The sequence below is a fragment of the Stegodyphus dumicola genome, chromosome X2, assembly GCF_044657685.1.
Source record: "Stegodyphus dumicola isolate Sdum_Otavi_A_Nest chromosome X2, ASM4465768v1".
Lineage (NCBI taxonomy): Eukaryota > Metazoa > Arthropoda > Arachnida > Araneae > Eresidae > Stegodyphus > Stegodyphus dumicola.
In genome coordinates this window covers 192,109,728-192,132,355 of record NC_140781.1, presented here as the reverse complement: position 1 = coordinate 192,132,355, position 22,628 = coordinate 192,109,728, and the positions used below count along the sequence as shown (strand labels likewise).

At 33.1% G+C, this 22,628-nt stretch overlaps 1 protein-coding gene across 1 annotated transcript in view; it reads left to right on the top strand.

Annotated features, from left to right (window-relative positions):
• LOC118183176 (tyrosine-protein phosphatase 10D-like) overlaps positions 1-22,628 on the top strand; it is a 131,983-nt gene that overhangs the window by 9,623 nt on the left and 99,732 nt on the right. Inside the window, exon 2 of the mRNA XM_035352621.2 lies at positions 8,497-8,723. Coding sequence (XP_035208512.1) covers positions 8,622-8,723 — 102 coding nt within the window. The 5' untranslated portion in view covers positions 8,497-8,621. The remainder of the gene's footprint in view (positions 1-8,496; positions 8,724-22,628) is intronic.

Here is a 22,628-nt window from a genome sequence, read left to right as displayed (position 1 = left end):
GATAGACAGAAGAAAAGACATTCGTATGAAATATGTAGCCTTTGATAACATTCTGTGAGAATTTAATATGAGATCTCACTATACAGATGTGAATTTCTAAAGGAATGCGTGAAAGAGTTGTACTAATTATTGAAATTAAAATTTGTAACATTGCGTCTTTATTTAATACAATAACGAAGCATTTCTTTAAAGTGTGTTGGAACCCAAAAATCTTCAAAAAGGGATTTCGGATTTTTGAATTTTCAAATTCTCTACACATTTATCTTTTTAAAAATACCATTCTTTAATCTCTATGAAAATTAGAACTGTAAAAAAATCTAGTTTTAATTTGTCATCGAATGCTTTGGTAAATGAGGATTTTTACATAAAAACGCGTTTTTCTCCAAACGTATTTTTTTTATATACTCGATATACCTTTTCTCAGGAACTACAGCTCACATGTATTTAAAATTTTTATGGCTTATTTATTAGGTTTTGTAATGTTTACTGGAATGAGCTTTTTGTGATAAACAAAGGAAAAACAATTTAAAAATTTTTTGTGTGAGAAAAGTGCTAAATTTTACTATGCCTAACAAAATAATCTGTAAATTACTCTAAAAATCAAAATATTTTAAAAGCTCATTTCAGCATAATCATATAGGTATACTTTAATTACACAAAGAATTTCAAGCCGTTTATCTACAGCAGATTTTGGGAAAAGGTACATCGAAAATGGCCAATTTAACATTGTCGGTATAGGGGTTGCTGATACCCCTTAAAAATATTACAGGAATAAGTTCAATATATAGCCTTTACGAGCACATACAATATACAGTCTATTCGATTCAAGAAGGCAGATTATCATTATAGTAAAAACGGAGGCTATGAACCAGAAGCAAAATACCGATATAAAGATGATACTGGTCAAAGTTTGAAAGCCTTGTGTCATGATGGCATTTTATGGATATTCCATAGTAGAACATTCCGGATTCCTCTTTCCGTGATGTAATTACTTGTTATTCGTCGTTCTTTTCACTTCTGTTACAAAGCAGCTGTATAAGTTCGAAAATTTGTGACCTTTCATTATTTGACTATAGTCCCACATGTTTCAGTACCCAAACTTGTTTTTATTTCTAACGAAAGATATGTTAAAATAACTCATTTGACCAGGCAAACTTAAAAATGCATTTCATGGTTTTACTAAGGAGATTTCTATTGTACATAAATAGTATTCGAAAAATTGGTTAAAGGCCTTAAAATAATGATCTCAGACGTGCACTCGCAGTTGCTCAAAGTACTGTAGAGAATTTTATGGAAATAATGGACTGGGGAGATGTGAAATTAGGAAATGTACTTTTATAGTTCCCGTTGATTAAAAACTCTTGTTAGTAAAATTATTGTTATGATGTCGTAAGTTAAATACAAGTTCTATATATTTAAGAGCGAAATTTTTTAAGATGCAATAAATAAATAATTTCGGACCAGCTTGAAGATTAAAAATTGTTGATAGCCAATGATTATTGATTGGACCAGCTTGAAGATAAAGATTGTTGTTTTATCTACTATAAAACCATTAATAGTAGCTAAAATAATTTGCTTTGCAATTTCTTCATACATCTGCGCAAAATATGCTCGAAATTGTTTAATAATAGACAATGAAATGTGATAAAATTCGGTAAATTCGTTATCTGTTATATCTGCAAATTTTACACTTAAGGGACATAGTGAACACTTGCTGAAACATAATGAGCATTTTAGCAACAATTTTTTGCGCTGTGGGAATCATATAACGATTTAATTTTCTATTTACAAAAAAACTCTTATCCTTCTACCCCCCAGATTAAATTTTAAGCCTTATTTTGAGAAATTTTTTAATGGACATTACATGTCTAGTAGCAATGTTTTTAAGGGAAATATTAGATATCGTTTTCGAGTATCATGTACAGGTTTAAATTTCGATGTTTTTAAATTTGTGCTTTTTTTAAAATGGTTACATTGACACTTTGTTTTTTTAAATCGCTCTTGACCTATTAAAAGTTCTTTATTTAAACTCACTTTTTTAAATAATAAGTTTCGTTTCTATTTTCATTGCTATTTGTAGCAGCTTGCCTCGATGTATTTTCTTTTTCTGCTTCTATTACTGCTCTTGGCTCAATGAGGTTTTCGACCTTTGCTATAGAAAATAGATTGCTTGACTTGACAAAACTTGTTCTGCACTTAGGGAAGAATGGTGCCAATTAGATACATGGCTCTACGGGATCATCAAATTTTAAATAAAATTTCCTTAAAAAACAGTAGGTTTAAACTTGTATCCTTTCCCATATGCTTCTGATCAAGCGTGTCATATGTATCCGGATCAGCTGACTGAATGAAGAAAAGTATTGATAAAATACAGAGAATAAAATATGTGTTAAGCTGCGATGAATAATAGAAAGAACTAAGGGAAAAGGTTGTTATTTCTTCAACATTTTAAACTTCTTTTTTTCATAATAGTTATGAATTGTAAATATAGATTACAAACGGGAGGAGGCAGTATACTACTTGTTGAGCTTCGCAAGGAAAGTATTTTTAAAATCAAAGAACTCAAATTTAAAATTTAAAATTTTGGAATATTCGTTTGCTAACTTTTTGGAAATATGTTCTTTTGTTAAAATGATGAAAAGTTAAAGAAAATTTTTAAGTATTTACTTGTTTTTCTATGTAGTTGCCATACTGAACATATTGATTACGTACAACTTCGCTGTTACTGCGCTAGTTACCGCGCTGTTACTGCGAACATAGTAAGTAACAAGTAATTTTTTTTTTAAAAAAAGATTTTTTTAAAGTCAATTCCTACTTAGGTCAACAAAGCAAAATTTAAAAAATACATAAAAAATTTTAAAATAAATTTTTTTAAACTGTATTATTATTATTATTATTATTTTTAAAGTCAATTCCTACTTAGGTCAACAAAAAAAATTTTTTAAATTAAAAAAAAAAAAAATTAAATACAAAAACATTTTTTTAACTGTATTAACATCAAGTGTCATCCGCTCCAAGTTTAAAAAAATGTATTTGAACTTGAGTGGATGAATAAAATGTATTTTATTAACGACTGAATATTTGAACAAGATATAGGGAGAGTATGAACCAATAGTAGGGATTTAAAATTAATAAGTTTTTAGGGCTTTCACCACCTTGGTGGAAGATTCTTGGGCATGCAACTTCAATGCCACATATGATGTTTCACAGTAGGGCAGCTACGTATCATTATTTTCTGTTAATGGCACCTTAATTTTTTTTTTTTTTATTTTATTTTATTTATTTATTTTTTTTTTTTTTTTTTTTCTCTATCATACCATCTTTTGAAGTAAGAACTGTTTCTTCCTGATATATGTGTATATTATTTTTCACTTTTCGACCTAATTTCAAGTTTGCTTCTAATAATCTAACTTTACTCCAGTTAATATTTTGGTTGCTATAAAAATAGCGAAGCTAGCGTCGTACTTCTATGGGTATCCCTGTAATTAACGTTTTAAAGTTTTCAAAAAATGAAGAACCATTCTGACATCACTACCCTAGATGAGAAACTGAGGCGTATATGGGATGCACGAATGAAATAGGGGGTCTCTTCACCCACCTAGTCTTCATTCTCGTGCAGTCGTTCACCGGCCATTTAAACTCCACTGGTATGCCGCCCACACCGCTACGATGCGTGCTTGAAATAATGGTAGGTAGGGGAGAGGAACAAAGTTCAAAGATTCTTCCTACGCAATTTATCTTGGGGCTAGTGATTATGCTTAGAGCCAAGTTAAATAGGTATGAGTAGGTAAGACTACTATTGGGAACCGAGATGGCGTGCGATAATGTTTTTATCTATCACGTACCTATAAAATAAATTATCATGGGTAATAATAACAGGACATCCGAAGCAAATACGTGGAGTCATTCGTTTCGATACATCCCTTCCCAAATCTGGGAAGGCTGTTTTAGTGTGAAAGTGCATTTGAATTAGTACTATGAATCTGTGTATAGGTTAGTAAGACTTCATGAAGAATCCCGAAGTTTTAGAAGAAAGCTTTTAAATCTGAGTTACTTCTGTCTGTGTTTCGTATAAGAAAACATGTGATGAGAAAAATTGATGGAAGCAAATATCTACTTAAAAAGTAGATTTTTCTCTGAGTTAAATCTTTTTAGACATCATGCAAAAAGTTTTTTTATTTGGAAACTCGTAAATGTATCGAATTGAGTAGTCTCCGCCTGTCCTAAACTCTAAAAATTCTGCCATCCCTAGTTTTTGCTGCTTGGTGCTTCTCTAAATTCTAAAATTTTTGCCGCTTCTAAATTCTGATACCTGATGCGGCGGCACCGATTGTAGCTACTCTGGCACCGGGCTGTTGAGGGGGGGGGGAGGTTAGCATTCTACCTGACCTAAACAATAAGTTAAGCCCCAATGTTGCCATATCTAAATGTCATTTTACTAGATTTAAAATGGTGGTCTAAAATTCTGAAATTTTCGAAATCCCGACGATTCCGAATCTCGGACTTTGTACTGTGTGTTATGTTTTAAGCAGTTTGATAAGTAGGATTATGGATGTACTAATTAGAATAGTTGAAATTCGAGATTTTTTAAAGCCTTCTGTAAATAAAATTTTTATAACGCAGGATTTAATATCATAGTACTGTATAAACATAGTAGAAACTTCTTTTCATATGACAACTGAATTGACGGCAAAAAAGAGGAAATACCTATGTAAAGTTCCCACCACCCCCCGCCATTTTTTATTATGTAATAAGTTTTTATGTTAACTGTACTTCTTTGGGTGTCAGATGTTAAAATGTTCATATAAAGTGAAAATTAGAAAACATTGTGGAGAAACGCCATTAAATTTTTTATTGTGTGGCTTTTCTGATTTTGAGTATTTCGAGTAATTATTAAGTTCTTTTTAAAATACAGACTGCTTATGGCTATGAACATGGTTCACTTTGCTGACTTTTAGCGAAGGATATGCATCAAAATGAACTTCCGCCACTGTTAATATATTTCGAGATAAAAGATCAAGGGATTAACCAAGCGAATGTCTTTTAATCATAATCATAAAGTGACAAAATGCTTGTAATATTCGCCGCTTCACTAAATTGATTAAGAGCTTAAGATCGGCTGAGTAGTTGAATGCACCAGCAGTTTTTAAAATTAGTAAATTAGAAACGACTTTTAGTATTTATGAAGTAAGGCTGAAAGTGGTTCAAGGTTTTATACTGAGGGTATCGTGCTTACTTGTGCGTAACTGATACTTCTTTTGATTGCAGATTTAACAATCTAAATATAAACTTTTCTACTGATTTACAATATGCTAAATTTTTAAATTCATTTAAAATTTGATATTAGACGTGCTTAAAGTTATCAGACTGCGTTACAATCCTAAATACACCTGCTGAGAAATTGTAGCTGTGAGTGAAATGTGCTTTTAAATAAAAAGAAAGAGCTTCATAAATGGAAAGATTTAAAAAGGTCTTCCTTTAAAATACGCCAAAGCCCGAATAAACGAACCAGGGGTTCTAAAATTAATTCAAGGTCCCTCCACTGTCTGCTTTTCTTGTTTTTGTAGGGAAGCAGGATTAGGAAAAATAATAAGATGATTTGGAGACTTTTGAAAATTTGGAGCTCTAAGCTCGCTCCTTGTGAACCTACATGGTAGTAAGGCCCCGACAACACGTTTTCGTTAACAATACTTGGCTTAGATGCACTTCAGAAAGATGTGATAGATACACTTCAGAAATTTTGATTTCTGCTTATTTTGCTGTTTAAGCTGACCGTCAAGGTAGACTTGACATTTAAATATTGTGCAAAGGGAATAAGGGAGGAAAAAAGAAAAGAAAGAGCTGCCATTCTGTAATAGGCCTCAAGGTCTATATTCGACATCCTATGCTGACAACCTTGCAAGTTGCCTGTGAATGTAAAAAAGAAAATGTTTTAGTAATTCGAAGAAGTTGAATTTCTAGCATTACATTTGAAATTTAGATTAATTGTTTGTTCCAGTTAGGTTACCTGAGTGCTGCTTAAACTGGTCAGGGTACAATGACGCGTTAAGAGCGGAGCAGAAATCTAAGACGCAAAAAAAGTGGTTCTGCTAAAATTTCAGTAATATTTTCTTTTTTAATTTTATTTCGTATTTCAGGCTGATTAATAGAAATATAAATAAAAGCTAAACAAAAATAGCTACCGTATTTACCCGATTATTAGATGACCCTTTAAAGATGTTAACAAGTAAAAGCATATGCGATTGCCTATATGATGACCTCTTAAATATGAGTTTGATATTTTTAAGGTATCATACAAAAAAAAAAAAAAAAAAACAAAAAAAAAATTATATTATTTAAAAGTTATCGGGAAATGAAAGTTCCAAATTAACTGTAATTCTATACATAATGGTTGATATTTGTCCAGTAATGAGATCTGACCTGTTATTTATAAAATTTCGCCATATTTTCATAAATATCTCTTAAAGCACCTTTTTTTGAGATACTAAGAATTAAAATTATCTTTGTGGTTTGCCAATGTCCATCCCAAAGGAGCAGAGTTATTAGTAAAATGTAATTCCCATCCTAACTTAATTATCCGTTAACAATTTTTATTCCGGCGAATCTGCATTCTTTTTTTTTTTTTTTTTTTTTTCCCGAGGGAGATTAGTACCTACGTCGTTGAATGGACATGGTTGCTTAAAATGATTTAATTGCAATCACTGCTTATTCTTCTTTGATGATAATTGGACGTGCTGCAAACCACAACATAATTACCCAAAGCATAACTGAACGACTGTTTTACTGTAGGAAGTAGACAGTCTGGATCCTAAACTTATCAGCACATAAACTCGATTTCAGATGGGAAATAATGAAAAGATTTAACTCGGCTGAAAATAGTACTTGTTTCCATTAATCAATATCTCTCATTTTATATTCTTGGCATCATTGTAGCTCTATTTTGCATTTATTTGTGAAACAACACTCTTTGAGACAGCCAGCTGTGCCGTAAGCCTTCTGCTTATGCAGTTCCTTCAGTACTGTATATGCTGAAAATGGGTTGTGTAGAAACATATTAAGCTCAGCAGTCACTTTTTCTGCGGTGCATTCTCTTAAACTAAAAGGTCGTCTTATTTTGTCCTTCTGGTTCTTTTAGTATGTTTCGTTTTTGTCTCAGAACTATGCCTACTGAATTCAATTAAGTTATTCATTTTCCTTGACTACGAACTAAGTTTTACTATTCCAGTTTTACTCAACTTTGAAATTATATGTAAAATCATCATACAAAAAAGGGAAAACGTGACGCCTACTTTTGTGGGTTACTGTGTAGTCGGGGGAAGGAGCAGACTAAATTTTTAAAGCATAGTGTTTCCATCGTTTTGGACAATTCCTTTAGCTTTTATATAGAGTCAGGAAATGTGGCATTACCATTAGGCTGAAAAATCTAATGCCTCTTAAATCTCAAAATCTTGTGTGAAATCCATTTTCGCAGTTCTTTAGCATTGCCGCCGCTTACGACAAAATGCCCGCGTCGATTATTTATTCAACGCAATTAGTTCAACTGAAAAAAAAAAAAAAAAAAAAAAAAAAAAAAAAAAGCCAGATTTCCGCACTCGAGGCCGCGGTGAAAGAGAAAATAATTTATATATTCTGGTAGGGAGGGAAAGAAACTATTGAACTAGTTCCGATTTTCTTTTCAGCCATTAATCAATTATTATTTTGCTCTGCTGTTGATTTGATTGCATAAAATAATTTAACCTTTTTTGGCCATCTGTTTTTCTTCCATCGAAATATCAAACTTCTAGCTACTTTAATATCACGAGATTATATTGTGTTGCAAAAAAACAAGTCAGAATTAATATAACACTGACGGTAGTTAGTTTAAAAAGAGAAACTGTTTCGTTTCATATCAAAAATAGTGTTTTTTAGATACGTATTACAAAATTAGAGATTTCTCAAGAAATTAGTTTGCCTAATTAGGAAATTTGTGCTATTTCTGAGTTTAGAAATAGCGTGAAAAGAAAATTAAAATTTCCATAAATTGAAAAATTTAGAGGATAAAGTGTTCGAGTGTTAGTTTTGGTATTTATTTATTTATTCTCTTCGCTAAGTTTTTTGCCCTTTCAAAAAGATTGCTGATTTTCATTATCGTTAGGCCTTAATAACGATCTTGCCGATTTCGCGGAAAGTTGGGAACTAGAAATTAAGGAGGAAAATAGTCGTTTATTTCTGCTTTAAATATTAACCCGTTGAGCGCAATTATTATTATTATTACTACTTGCATAATAGAAATGTATTATTAATTAAATTAGGTAACATTTTCTGATTATATCCGAGATCTGAAATGTCATCATGACCCAGCGGCAAAATCAGTGGAATAGGGCCATCGGAATCGGGTCAGATGTTCTTTGTATAATCTCTGGGATTTTCATGTTTTTTCACACGAATGTTAAATGGATTTTCTGTATTTATAACGAAACAACGAATTCATAATTTAACTTTTTTTTTTTGTTCCAGATTCCGCATTTATGGAATGAACTGCAGTGCAGGATGGTGTGCTTTTACCGACCGGTTAAGATCATCTCAAAGTTCCCCAATACAATAAAAGTGGATACTTCCTAGAACTGTGCCTATTTTCTCGGATGAAATACGAATATTTTGTGCATAACCAAATGGGCAGATATGAAAATATTTCTTTATCTGTTCGACTTCTAGTCCTTCTTGTCAGCAACCTCCTGGTTTCGGTAAGCCATTTTACGATATTGTTTGATTTAATGTTTGTTAATGTTTTTATTGCTTGTTTTCAGTACGTCTGAAATTCGAAAGTTTTAAATATAAGCCCCAAATATGAAAAAATAAAAAAGCTTTTTAGTTTAACGTCAGATTTTATTTTTGCATTTCAAGATATGTCTATTAAAAACAGCGCGTGCGCATCTGTGTACTTATAATATTATAAGACTCATTAAAACTGCTAAAAATATTATATAACGTGCATAATAAGCATATTCGTGAATAAATTTAGAGTGAATGCATTTTTGTGTATAAAAGTGCATTGATCGTAAATTTATTCAGGAATATACTTACTCGTGCATGTTTTCGATAACTTATTATCGCGAATGAAGTGACTGGGGATAATCTCCATTGTTTCCAGCACTACATGAGTTCAGAGAATATATAACTCTTATTTTAAATGAGCAATATATTAATTTTGGAGATATTTCAGACAGTTACCGACGTATGATCGAACGGATAAAACCTCGAAAACCCGCTAGTTCCTTCCAGAATTTATATTTATTATTACTATTATTGCATGTGATTCTCCTCAAGCACAGATTAAATATGAACCATGTGCAAATTATATACCTCAACAGCTAGTTTAATACGCTTTAGTCGATTAGAAAAGTCTCTACGGAGTTAACCCAGGTTGATTGCCGTCGGGTGTTTTGCCATAATCAACTATTCTAGAAGTATTTCAGAAAATTTAATTGCTGAAACGTCCTGATAAAAATCAGCTATCAGATGCGAAAGCTAAGTGCTTTCTTTCTTTTCTGAAATGAGCTCAACACTTTTTTTTTTTTTTTTTTTTCCTTTTTAGTCTAAAGAGGCTTTGTCTCTGAAGGACTGTTTTCGTTTTGCGATTTTGCGTTGATTCACTATAAACGGCAAATCACTTCTCAAATTGTTGAAACCAACTGTTAGAATCCTGCATTATATTTGAAGAAATTAAATAATGAAAAATCTGCATAAATGTATGCATATTTTTCGCATTGTGATAAAACAACGGTACATAGAGCGATCGAATTTTGAATAAAGTAATCATCCTACGAATATGGGGATGTGGAGGACCAAATTTGAAATTTGGAATTTGTTTTATTATAGGTTTCATATTTTGTAAAACTTAAACGAATTTTTGAGTAACAAACTCAACGATTTAAAAGCCAGCAATGGCAACACTCTACAGGGAGAGGGACCTTTTTATCTTATAAATAAAAGTAACGTACAAAACGTTAAAAAAGCACCCCTTTGGACGTAATTCTGAAACCTGAAAGGTCTGATAAATCTGAATTGGTTCATAAAACAAATCTGAAACCTTTCAGATTTGTTTTCCCATTTCATTAAATTTAGTTAATATCACTTTTCCATTAACAATATTTCCATGTTTTCTCTTCTTAGATGACTATTTATTATTATGTTTTACTATAATAAAAATTTCTGATTTTCGGTTCTCTCTGACGTAAAACGTCTGAGAGCATTAGGTAAAAATGGGCATTATACTTCTTTCTCACTTCTTGAGGAGTTAGTATATCAGAGAAAGAAAGGTGTCCTTTAATTTAAAAAAAAAAATTAAAGTTTTACTAAATTTGAAATAGATAATAAAACAAATTCAAAATTCGGGCTTCCAAGTGCCTATGTTCTGTTGGAGGACTACGTTATTCAAAATCTGATAGGCTTTAGGTACTGTTATTTTTTCACAATGCGAGAAATTTTCATGCAGATTCTTCGTTATTTAGTTTCTTTAAATATAATACATGGCAATAATATTTGGTGGCAACACTTTGAAAAGTGAATCAACGCAGAAAGTGAAGCGAAGAAAAAATGCCGTTTTGAGACTAATAGCCCTTTGGGTCTAACGCCCCTTTGGGCCAACCAAAAATAAAAACTGTTTTTAACATCATTTTAAATCATTATCGAAAATTATTTCTAAGACCGACAGAAAGGTTCATGCTTGAAATGAAATGAAAATAGCTGTGAAAGATAATGTTTTCAGATTTTTCTATCTTAATAGCGTTTGAGGTGGCGGTGTATGGCGCTAGATTAAATCTTCGATTCTCTGTAATCAATACGGTAGCAAAAATTAATAGGTATTTCCTGTGAAAGGTTGCCGCTCGTATTAAAAACCACTACAAGTGCCCTAATTTCATTTTTGTTGGGAGAGATGGTGAAATTGTCTGAAAACAGTTTTCTTTTCTCCCTCCGTAGTCTCATGTAATACACTTTATTTATTTTTCTTTTCTAACATTGTTTGTATAAGCGTACATTTGTAATTTTCTTTGCCGAAAAATTCAGTAGATTCCATTGGATTCAAAACATTTCATTTTTCAACAAAATTAGCAGTACTATCAATGTGAATTTTTGCTTGCTGGCTTCGTAGTTTCTTCTGCTATTAAGACTTGAAAACTTGATAAATAAAAATAAAAGCTATCGGTTAAGGACAAATGATTAAAAATTAATTAATTAATTAAAAACTCTAAATTCTTGCTTTCTCTTTTGTAATATCAGTCATTTGTAAGTAGATATCTGCCCGCTAAAATAACCTAAAACTGAAAGCCAGGGAATACAGCTTTTAAAGAAAAGAATTTTTATAGTAATACTTTCTGAGAAGTATGTAGTTAACGTTAATTTCAGATGAAAAAGCATTAAAAGGGATGTACTTCTTTTTCAGTACGTATAAGAATCGTGCAGAAAACAGGATACTAAAATTTTAAAAAAATTAACTCGAACACCAGCTTTTGAAAGGAAGGAAGGGAAAATTACGTTTTAAAAGCTAGCGGAAAGCGAGGCTCAGAACATGAATCATTTACCGCAACTTCAAAAGGACCGTTAATTTTCTTGAAGTACAGAAACCCATATTTTTAATATAATGCTACAAAATAATGAAAACAAAAATAAATGGGCAAAAAAGCCGCTTACCCCCCCCAAAAAAAAATATATATTCATCAACAAGGGCGCTAAATGATTAATGCAGTAAACATATAAACAAAAAATAAAGGAAGAGAAAACAGCAACCAAGAAATTTATAGCATACTTAAATAAAATTCATATGTTAGTAATACAGACCAATAAACGTATTTAAGAAATTTAAAAATAAGTTAGCATAAAATTATTATGTAATTATGATTTTAAAATGTGCGTTGTAAACAGAAGAATTGTAGAGTCATGATTTTTTTGGGGGGAAAGGAGGCGTGAAAAGTGTGCAATGTTCCGAACAATCAGATCGTGAATACGCTTGTGCTTAACTTTCATTTTAAACTATGCATAATAATCACAGAGTACCTCCATGATAGTTATCCGATTCAAAATCCAAGATCATCTGTTGCTACCACGATCGGTAAAAACAATCTAAAGTCAAGCTCTTTTCTAAGCATCTATGGAAACTAGGTTGCGCAGCTTGCATTTACTAAAAGTATCAGGGCATGCTATAATTAAGACTTAACTACATCTTCTGTAAGACCGTCATTTTCATGAAAAAACACCAGTATTTCATTATGGATATTTATCGGTTGATGCTTACTTTTCTTATTTGAAATGTCGTGCTATGACTGACTGTTTTATTTTCGTTAAATATAAGTAAAAGCAAGTTTTAGTTACTTTTATTTTTAATATATGCAGTAACAGCATTAGTAATTCAGGCCACATATTTTTGTGAAATGGTAATAATGAAATGTCTTTTATTTAAATTAACTTCGCGCAGTTTCTTTTCAAATGGTTTTTCTAAGTCTGAATTTTCAGAATTCGAGTTCAACTATGCAAACTAAAATTTTCGGAACGATTATTGTAAGCATATGAAAGGTTAATTATTTTCAGCCAATATTTCGTAATTTAATGGGAAATGAAAGCCACCAATAGCCTAATTACTCTATTTTACCTTGTATATCAATAACTTCGATGTCACTTTATTACAGGCTGGGGCATTTTATGCTACCTAGTGTTTTTCAAGCAGGATAACACTTTTATCATCCCCAGCAAAAAATACAGTGAGCACAGTTAGATGTCTTGGATTTACAAAACATATCTGTCTTTTATTCTACGTCTTGAGTGTGTTCCCTTGACAATCGAGGTTTTGCTGCCATCTCCATTACCATTATCATCCTTTACCATGACGCCACGTCGTACGAAATATCCGATCTCCGGACGAATTGCCTTTTTAAGGCTGTTAAACCTGAGCTTTGAAATTCCTCCATAAAAAAAGAAAGTGCCGCAGTGAAGCCAAGGAATTGAATGAAAGCCCCTTTTTATCACCTACTTGGAAGAAAAATTCAGCAGACATTTATCATCAATGTTCCAAGCTTTCATTCACATACAATCTGACATTTACAGCTTAAGAATGCAGTACACTAGGAGACTGTGAATGTTAGGCAGGCTACTTTACATCGTATTTTTCCAAGTGTAATAGGAGGGACACTTCATAACAATGCCCCATCACAATTTTCATTCCGAGTAGCAAATAAAACCCTATCTGTATAGCAGTGTCCCGGCATAAAATTACCCGCATCTTTATGAAAGTTGCTTTCTTATAAGTTAGAAATTGATCTTCATAAAGGTGTGGCATCCTTATGCCGGGGTTCCCTTATGAAGCTTTCTGTCTTTCGAAACGGTAGAGGACTTGGATGAAAGTGCCGCACCTTTACGACCGAGCACCATTATGAAGCAGTAATGCCTTGATTGTCGTAAAAGATATCTCCAAGACATTGTATTGAAGAAGTGAAACCTGTTTTGGGAATCCAAGAAAATGATTTACCTATTATTATTCAGTTATATTAATAGTTGATGTATAATTATTATTATTGTTGTATAATTATTGTATAATTCAGTTATATTAATAGTTGTCATAAAATATATTAATCTGCTTTGAAAATGGATAATGCTAAATGTTGCATTATGTATTTGAGTTACAAGAATGTCAAACACAGAACAGTGAAAAGTATCTGAAACATTCAGTTTGAATTTTGGCTTTTTTCTTATTATAGAAGTAAAACAAGCGACGAATATTTTACTGATAGCTTCAAAAGCAACTTTAAATATATGTCGTCAAATTGCTGAAAATGTGACCTCTAAATGAGTGGTGATAATATCAGCTACATATTTATTCTACGAATTTTTGTAAAATAATTTATTTCTAAGTACTAGGAAATTAATGAAGCAAAATATGCCACTAAAATACCTTTGAACAGCATTAAAAGACTTGAATACTATCTATAATATATTGAAAGCATTCCTGCTTTCTAGAATTTATGGTACTTTTTAAATGACATTTGTCGTATCTTGAGGTATTCTGAAAGTGATCGTACTGATTTAAGCAATTCAGAATATCAAATGAGAAACGAATATGTAAACTAAACACAGAAAACCATAGCTAAAGTAGCAGCACAAATTAACCATTTTATTTGTGGAAGCAGCAAGGTCAAAAGAAAACATTAAATAAACTGTTAGAACTAATTGGCTTAAAGAATTTATGTAACTAGGAGAAGAATATTATTAAAAAGTTATATATATTTTAATCTCATAGGAAAGGTCATGTAATTTGTTTTAGCTTCAAGTCTGAAATCGTGATCCATTTCATAAACTTGCATAGCAATATGTAAAATACTGAAAATCATATATACTGTTGAAGTGTAATCGGAAATACAAATGCAAGTTATTTAGAGACTTATCCGCAGTATGATGTGCGTAATGTCCTTCTTAACAGCAAAAGATCGATGTGATTATTAGCCCAAAGGGTGTTAGCCCAGAAGGGCTATTAATTTCGTTTTGGCATTTTGCGTTGGTTCACTATAAATGTCGGTTCACCTTTCAAATTGTTGCCACCAAATATTAGAGCCCGCATTATGTTTAAATAAATTAAATAATGAAGAATCTGCGTTAATGTATGTATGTTTCTCGCGCTGCGAAAAAACAACGGTACCTAGAGACATAAAATTTTCAATAAGTTATCCTCTACTAGAATATGGGGATCTGGAAACCCGAACTTGGAATTTTTTTTGTTATCCGTTTCATATTTTGTAAAACTTAAACGAATTTTTGAGTAACAAACTCAACGATTTCAAGCGAGCAATGACAACACTGTACGGGGAAAATATATATATATATATCCAGCGCGCGAGACTGTGTATAGGAACTTCTAAAGATATACTTATTTTAAAATTATTTTGACATATTGCTGTTGAATTGAATGTCATAGTTTAAGTGCGAAGACCATGATACTTAATAAATAAAGGTAACACATAAAACGTTAAAAAAAAAAAAAAAAAAAAAAAAAAAAAAGGCCCTTTGGACGTAATATAAAATCTGAAAGCTTTCAGTTTTTTTCCCCCATTCCGCCCCTGTGTGTTCTTTAGGTTTTCAAGCAGGGGACGGAATAAATGAAGCAAACGCGTAAATGTTTAAGTTCCTTCTGTGTGCAGTTTGCCGATGATGAAGATGTCTTTGTTCCGTATTCTTATCTTTCACTTTTCGAGGTTCTTTGAGTACTCAACTCGGAAAACTCTGAATAAGGTTCAGTTCAGGTGCAATCCTTGCTCCAGTATCAGAAAATAAACTGACCAAGCCATCGCATAACATTACAATAATCTTCTCTCATCCTTAGAGTTTATTACTCGAAAAGATTTCAGTATTGCACAAAATTCACTTACTACTGTGCTACTTTTCAGTGGAACAATCTAAGACTTTCAGATCGTAACTAAACAAGCATGCCAAAATGTGAAAGTGACGTATGACTGTTATTATATTTCAATATGTAAATTTTATTACTGCTTAATTTAAGATGAACTGGATTTGCACTTCCAGAAAGAGGCGTGCTCAGTCTTGAAGATGAAGGAATATAAATTATTCGATTATTTTAATATCTGCAATTTTTTATTTGTTACTTTTAAAGAATATCCTGGCAACTTCGAATTTCGATGGGCTCGAAAAAGGCAAAGGTGGTTAGAAAAACATGGTCACCTTCATACCCAAGTCTTGAATGAGTAACCAACTGGGTTTAGCAGTTCTTCCCTTAAGAAAATAGTGACTGGCTTGCGCATGGAGGTCAGTCACTCCATTTCTCCGCGACCTTGTTTTTCACGAACAATAGCTTGTTCTCAAACTTAAATGTTCTGTTGCTGCAACAATGGGATGGGCAGAGATTCGCTCCTATTCCTCTCAAGATACCGAAAATAATACGCAGTGAAAGCTTCCTTTTCTCTTTTTATTTTAATTTGATGGCTAAAATATTCATTTGTTGACCGTCTTAAAATCTCTGCACTGTAACACAACATTTACTGTTCCGTAAAGATGTTACAAGGTTTTTCTTGCTAAAATTGTAAATGCGATATATAATACTTTGACCTCAAAAAAAAAAAAAAAATCTATTCGCAGCATTCATTATTCGATGACACGCGTGAGTAATTAGAAATAAAAGGTAAATAAAAGAAAAATGACCCTGTCTCAAAAAATCTGGTTCCCACCATTTAGTTTTGAAAACGGCAAAAATAGGAACTGTTCTCATGGTCTTTCTCTTTTTTTCTGTTCGATCTTACTCATCTTGTCATTCTACGCAAGGGCTCACCCGGTAAAGTCGCTGAACTTTGAGAATTTGATCCGGATTTTGTTTCCCAGTGAACGGTTGTAACATGTATACGAGCCAGTTTCCTTTAGAAAGTCCTCCACGAATAGCCCCCGAATGTTTATCATAATCAAATAAACCAAACAATTCTACGTAATATTTGAATTTCTGTTGCCTATGCTGATTAATACCAAGAACTAAGAGGAGGATACGACATATCAGTTTAGCTTTTCATCTGTCAAAGTATACCTCTCTCAAACTGAAAGTTATATTTGGGGAAAATGTATTTTTAATAGTATTTTTTGAACATTATTTTTTTTTCAGTATTCTACAGCTAATCCGAATTTAACGCTCATCCGAGTTTAAAAGTTTTAAAGCATTTAAAAACAGTTTTTATACCTTCATTCAATTATTGCCTTTTCACTATTCTTGCTTTTTTTGCTTTATATTTCCTATTGCAGCTTGCGATATTAGCAACAGAGTTTACTAAAAATAGGTTAGGTTCTTTTAGTAATGATATATTTTCGCACGTATATGAAATCTATATGGCATGTTTACGGAAAATTTCCGTGATGAACTTTTATGTAAACCAGATATAGGGGGTAAATTCTACTTCTTTTCGTTTTTCAGTTGATAAACATCTCTTGATTGCGTGATAACTTTTTTTTTTTTGGAGGGGGGACATTTCAGGCTGATGGTAGGTAAATTTTTTAGCACTATAACGCATAATCTGTAGAGATTATTGTCATATCTGGTGATGTATTTCGCATATTTCTTAAACGATGAGAGGGACTGAAAAGGCAACTAGATGCTTCTAAATTTGTCTATGGTACTTTTATCAAATTTTTGCTTGTGGAAATGATTTAATTAGATAGGTCTACTGATTTGCCTGAATTAATAATTCAGTTTTATTTTATGATGACGTAATGCGTCATTAACGAAAATATATGACTGGATTGGATTATTTTTAAAGCAAAGCACAGAGTCGTTATATCTGCCTAAAGCTGCATCTCTGAAACTACGAAAAGCATACCTAAAGATGGAATTCAGTGATCTTTTACACCCTTTTTTTTTGCTAGCAATCTCTGGTACGAAAACAAGAGAAAGAAATAGTGATATTATTCAAAATAAAACCGTATTAAAAAAAAAAAAAAAAAAAAAAAAAAAAAAACCTCAACGTAACCTTTTTTTTTTCTTTGAGACGTTGAGGTAATTTGCAGACTGAGACCAAAGTGTAAAATTTGATCCGGTATTTAATCAAATAAACCAAACAGGGTTAAGGTCAGGAAATCTGGCTGGCCAATCCATGCGACCGATATCCTCACTTTCCAGCTTAATCGTCGACCAGCTGAGTCCTGTGTACGAGTGTTGTCTCTCATTAACCCATGACTAACTGCGTCTCAGAAAAGTCGAACATATAGCTCTAAGATCTCTTTTGCCAACTACACTCATGTACGGAATTTGAGAGAATTGCAAATTATTATTACAAAAAATTTACAAAAAATTATTGTACCAAAGTTACTAATCATGCTATTTTTACAAAAAATTATTGTACCAAAGTTATTAATCATGCTTTTGAAGAACTGTGCAAATATTCAAAGTCGAATACATAAACGTATACGTGCGTGTCTGTGGTTGTGGAGATAGATAGCCCACCAGGGATTTTCGGCGATTTGTGTCCTCGTCCTCCTTCACGATGTTCGCCGTGTTTCTCGCAAAAGCTGGGAACATTTTATAAGGTATCAGATAAAATAAGTAGCCACGAACATATGGGTGACGGAATGAGATGGATAATTGTTAGCAGATTGGAGACAGGCCAGTCACAAGCGCAGGTGGCTACAGAGCTCAATGTCGTCTGCAGTTTGTAGATACAGTTTCAGGATACTGGATCCATATCGAGAAGACCATCACTATGTCGACCAAGATCCACAACAATGAATGAGGATCGTTACCCGCTCACTGCAGCACACAAGAGAGCTCTTTTAACATGGTGCAAACAACATGCGTTCAGTAGGGCATCACGCTTTTTACGGATGGCTTAAGATTCAACCTGGGCACTGATTTTCGGTGTACCTGCATCTGGAGAGAGTCTGAAACATGATACCATCCTTCCCTGGTCGGAAAAAAAAAAGATCATTACGGTGGTAATGGTTTGTGTAGGAATTATTTTGGACGGTCAGTTATGTGTTTGATAAAAGTATCCTGACTGTTAAAAGGTATAAAAAAAGAGATCTTAGAGCTATATGTTCGACTTTTCTGAGACGCAGTTAGTCATGGGTTAATGAGGGACAATGCTCGTACACAGGACTCAGCTGGTCGACGATTACCTGGAAAGTGAGGATATCGGTCGCATGGATTGGCCAGCCAGATTTCCTGACCTTAACCCTATAGAGCAAGTCTGGAACTCTCTTGAGAGAGCAATTTCATCTCGCCGTCTCTCTCCGAGAACCATCCCAGAACTGAAAACGTCCTTGCTGTAGAAGTGGGATGGACTGCCACAGGGATTCATCAACTGCTTCCCGTCCAGTATGTTGTCGCGTTGCGCGACCTGTCTGGTTGTGAGGAATGGACCGTACCCCATATTAGACTCATTTTCAGTTTGATAATACAGCGTGGATTTTGGACATCCCTACACTAAGACCTTTACTTATAATAATGAATACATAAAATTACTTTTGAATGATACATCTCTTTCTTTGTTATAAATGTATATTCATACAAATTTCATTAAAATCTGTCCATTAGTTTTTCAGAAATTCGAAAAATATGGAAATTCTTTTAATTTTGCACACGAGTGTAGTTTCCTAATGCGATCGATTTATTACGTGAAAAGTTAAGAAGTATCAAGGTCGAAATAGTCGAGATTCGTCTTGAAATTTAACATATTCAAATCCACTGCACTAATAGGTGACAGGAGGGGGAAAAGGCGAAAAAATGGAGTATAAAAGGAATAATAAATAAATTGCATCAATGAAACGAAATAATCGTATTTTCCTGAAGATACGCTTATGTTGTGGTATAATTTTAAGAAATATTACTTGAGAGTCGGGATCGTTTTTATGTAAAAATCCTCATTTATCCTCATTCGACGATAAATTAAAACTAGATTTTTTACAGTTCTAATTTTCATAGAGATTAAAGCATGGTATTTTTAGAAAGCTAATCGTGTAGAGAATCTGAAAATTCAAAAATCCCAAATCACCATTTTTTGAAGATTTTTACTTCCAACACCACTTAAGGTAACCTAGCTAAAACACTTTACTTCGCCAATAAATTGAAAATTTCTAGATTCGATTAAGGTAATTAAGTTAATTGAGTTATCTGGATTCTATAAAGTAAGTTAATTATTCGATTAAGGAAGCGTTACCTGATTATGAAGCGACTTGAATAGTAAGTTTTGTTTTAATGAATTATCTAATGGTTATTTATTGTTTAATTAAACACTTTAACTGATTTAGGAAGAATACATTTAATCTTCTTGTTATTTAACCTGTCATGATCGTATTACAAAGGCACAAAGAATGTACACATACTTCTGTGCTACATCATGTTGTTGCTTTGTTTTTCACCGTGACGTTTCAAAGTATGATGGTATTTGCCCTTGCGGTGTTTTATTACTTCTTTATTTTCTGTTGGATTTTTCATGCTGTTTTGCGGCCACATTTAGTGCATTGTTTTTTAAAACATTTATAGGTCATGAAAAAGACCTCACGATATTTTCAGTGCGTGCGTGTAATTTTTTGATAGAATTACTTTACGCTATTAATATAGACATTTCTTATTTCTGAACTCATGCTTATCGTCCACTGTTACCTGCTGTTTTGTTCTTAATCGCGTCTAACGTATTACCAACTGATGTTTTGTGGCTGCATAAATAGTAATTAATATGGCTAATCATTCCTCTAAAGTTTTAATACGTAAATCACAGGGTCAAGCAGAAGTTGCGGATAATATGAATTTCCACATTCGTTTTGACCTTATAGCCTCTGATACTATAGATTTTTTGTTATATGATTTAAATAATACATGTCGCACAACCGGTATGGTGGTTAGTGTCGCTGACTGCTGAGCCGACAGGCCCGGGTTCGAATCCCGGAAAAAACATGGTTGTTTGTAAATGTATAGTGTCGGTGCGGCATGGGGGCACTCTAAATATGCGGCGAGCCGAAAGTCTTCTCGTGTGGTTTGGTGGAAGGTGAGAGGGGTGGGAGACCCTCGGACTCGTCCCCCCCCCGAGTGCTCTCCATCAAAATTAGGGACGGAACTGAGCTAAATAGCACTCTCACTTGAATGGTGCTCAAGGCTGTTGCCAACGGCAGGCGTAATCTAGCGCTCCTTGTCACGAGGAATTTTGTAGGTTTGGGCTGACTACGTCAGACAAATGAACATAATCAACAACAAATAATGCTTTGTGAGCCTTTTTTTTTAATCTAATTAAGTGTATCTGGTGTATCATATTACGGATATATACGGCCCACCAGCGGCCGAGCGGTAAAGTCGCTGAACACTGGTAGTTCGGTCCGAGGTTCGAATCCCGCGAACGGGCTGGCTGCATGGGTGTTTTCGTGGTTTTCCCCATGTGTAACGTGTATACGAGCCAGTTTCCCTTAAAAAGTCCTCCACGAAAGGCATCCCTCCCCTTAGGCAGATAGCCCTAGTGTGCTTTGCCATAATTAAATACACCACCATATTACGGATATCTGTTCAGCCCTCTTGTCTTTTAATTATTTATTGAAAAGAAAAGCTAATATAATTATTTACAAGGTAGGTGATAATTATTTTAAGACAGTACATTTTTAGTTCTGAGTCTTTACGCTCCTCAAAGCGGTTCCAATCTCGACTGGTTTTCGGAACTTAATTACAGCAAAAGTAAAGGAAGAGATGCCCGCCACCTAGTGGCAAGAATGTGACATCCTCCCACCTTTTGATTTTACCTCGATAAGATGGGAAAATCAAAACAAAATTTATCAATAATCAAACAAAAATTCAAGTACAACTTTCACAAATATGAAAAGTAACTAATGCTCTAAAATTAATACTTACAAAGAAGGATTACACATCTAAACATTTTCTGCATTACATTCATACCATATCCAGATAACATGTTCCAATTGACTACTGTTAGGACAATTAAACTTCTAAAATACTGAAAAGAAACAAAAATTAGTATAGCAATTTAAAAATATGTAACAGGTTTTACAGTTTTACGTCCATATCTAGTTTGATAGTTCATATCACTGTCACACTTATCGGCAGAGTTTTTTCTTTTCATGGTGAAGTCACTAAACAAGTTAGATCTATCAATTTCGAGAGGATAAATACGTTTCACAGGTCTTAGGAGTTCACCCGTTGCAGTTTTCACTTATCTACTTCTTCTGGTTTTCGGAACTTAATTACAGCAAAAGTAAAGGAAGAGATGCCCGCCACCTAGTGGCAAGAATGTGACAGATATCTGTTCAATACGAAATGCAATGACCAAAATGGTTGATTACTTGAATATGGCAAAACACATGGGGGCTATCTGCCTAAGAGAAAGGATGTCGTCATGGAACACTTTCTAAAGGAAACTGGCTTGTATTTATTTTACACATTAGGGAAACTACGAAAATAAACCAGGCCAGCTCATTCGCCTGGGTTTACCAGTGTTCAGCAGTCTTTAATCTCTTAGCCTCAATCAAGAACTTTGAAATCATATTGCACAGTCTTCATTTGTTTTCAGAATATTTCTTGATATTCATGTTAATTATATTTTTTTATTTTCAAGATAAATTTGGCGGTATTTATTTCTATTAATGTCTGCAATTTTCATGTTTATTTCTAGTCATTACAACTTGTTTTCATTTGTTAATAAATGTACTGAAATGCAAAAACTAGCTCTGTGCCATGCGGAAAAAAAATCATAGGAAACTATCGGACTGTTAAGATGCGGTAGCTGGATACATATGTTTAGCCGAATTCTTGTTCGCACATTCCTAATCGCAAAGGAGCAAGTCTCAGACCAGTGACTATAGATTATTCTTCCAAACTGCTTCCGCGCATGTTTATTATCTTATTTTTCTATAGTCTTTAGACGTACGAAAGGAAAGTTTGTTGTCTAGGAGGAACAAAAAAATACGAAAATGAGCTCATAATGAAACTTTTTCCTCGTTTCACTTTTTTTCTTTCCTTGAATGTGATAGCCTTATATTTTGTCAAATTAAGTAATCGCATCTAATTCCCTATAATTCGAATATTATTTAAAAACCATAGGTCACAGCAATTGTCAAAAAGGAGTATTTTGGCTCTTTTACTATATTTTTTTTTTTTTTCAAAGCAATAAAGTTTTCCT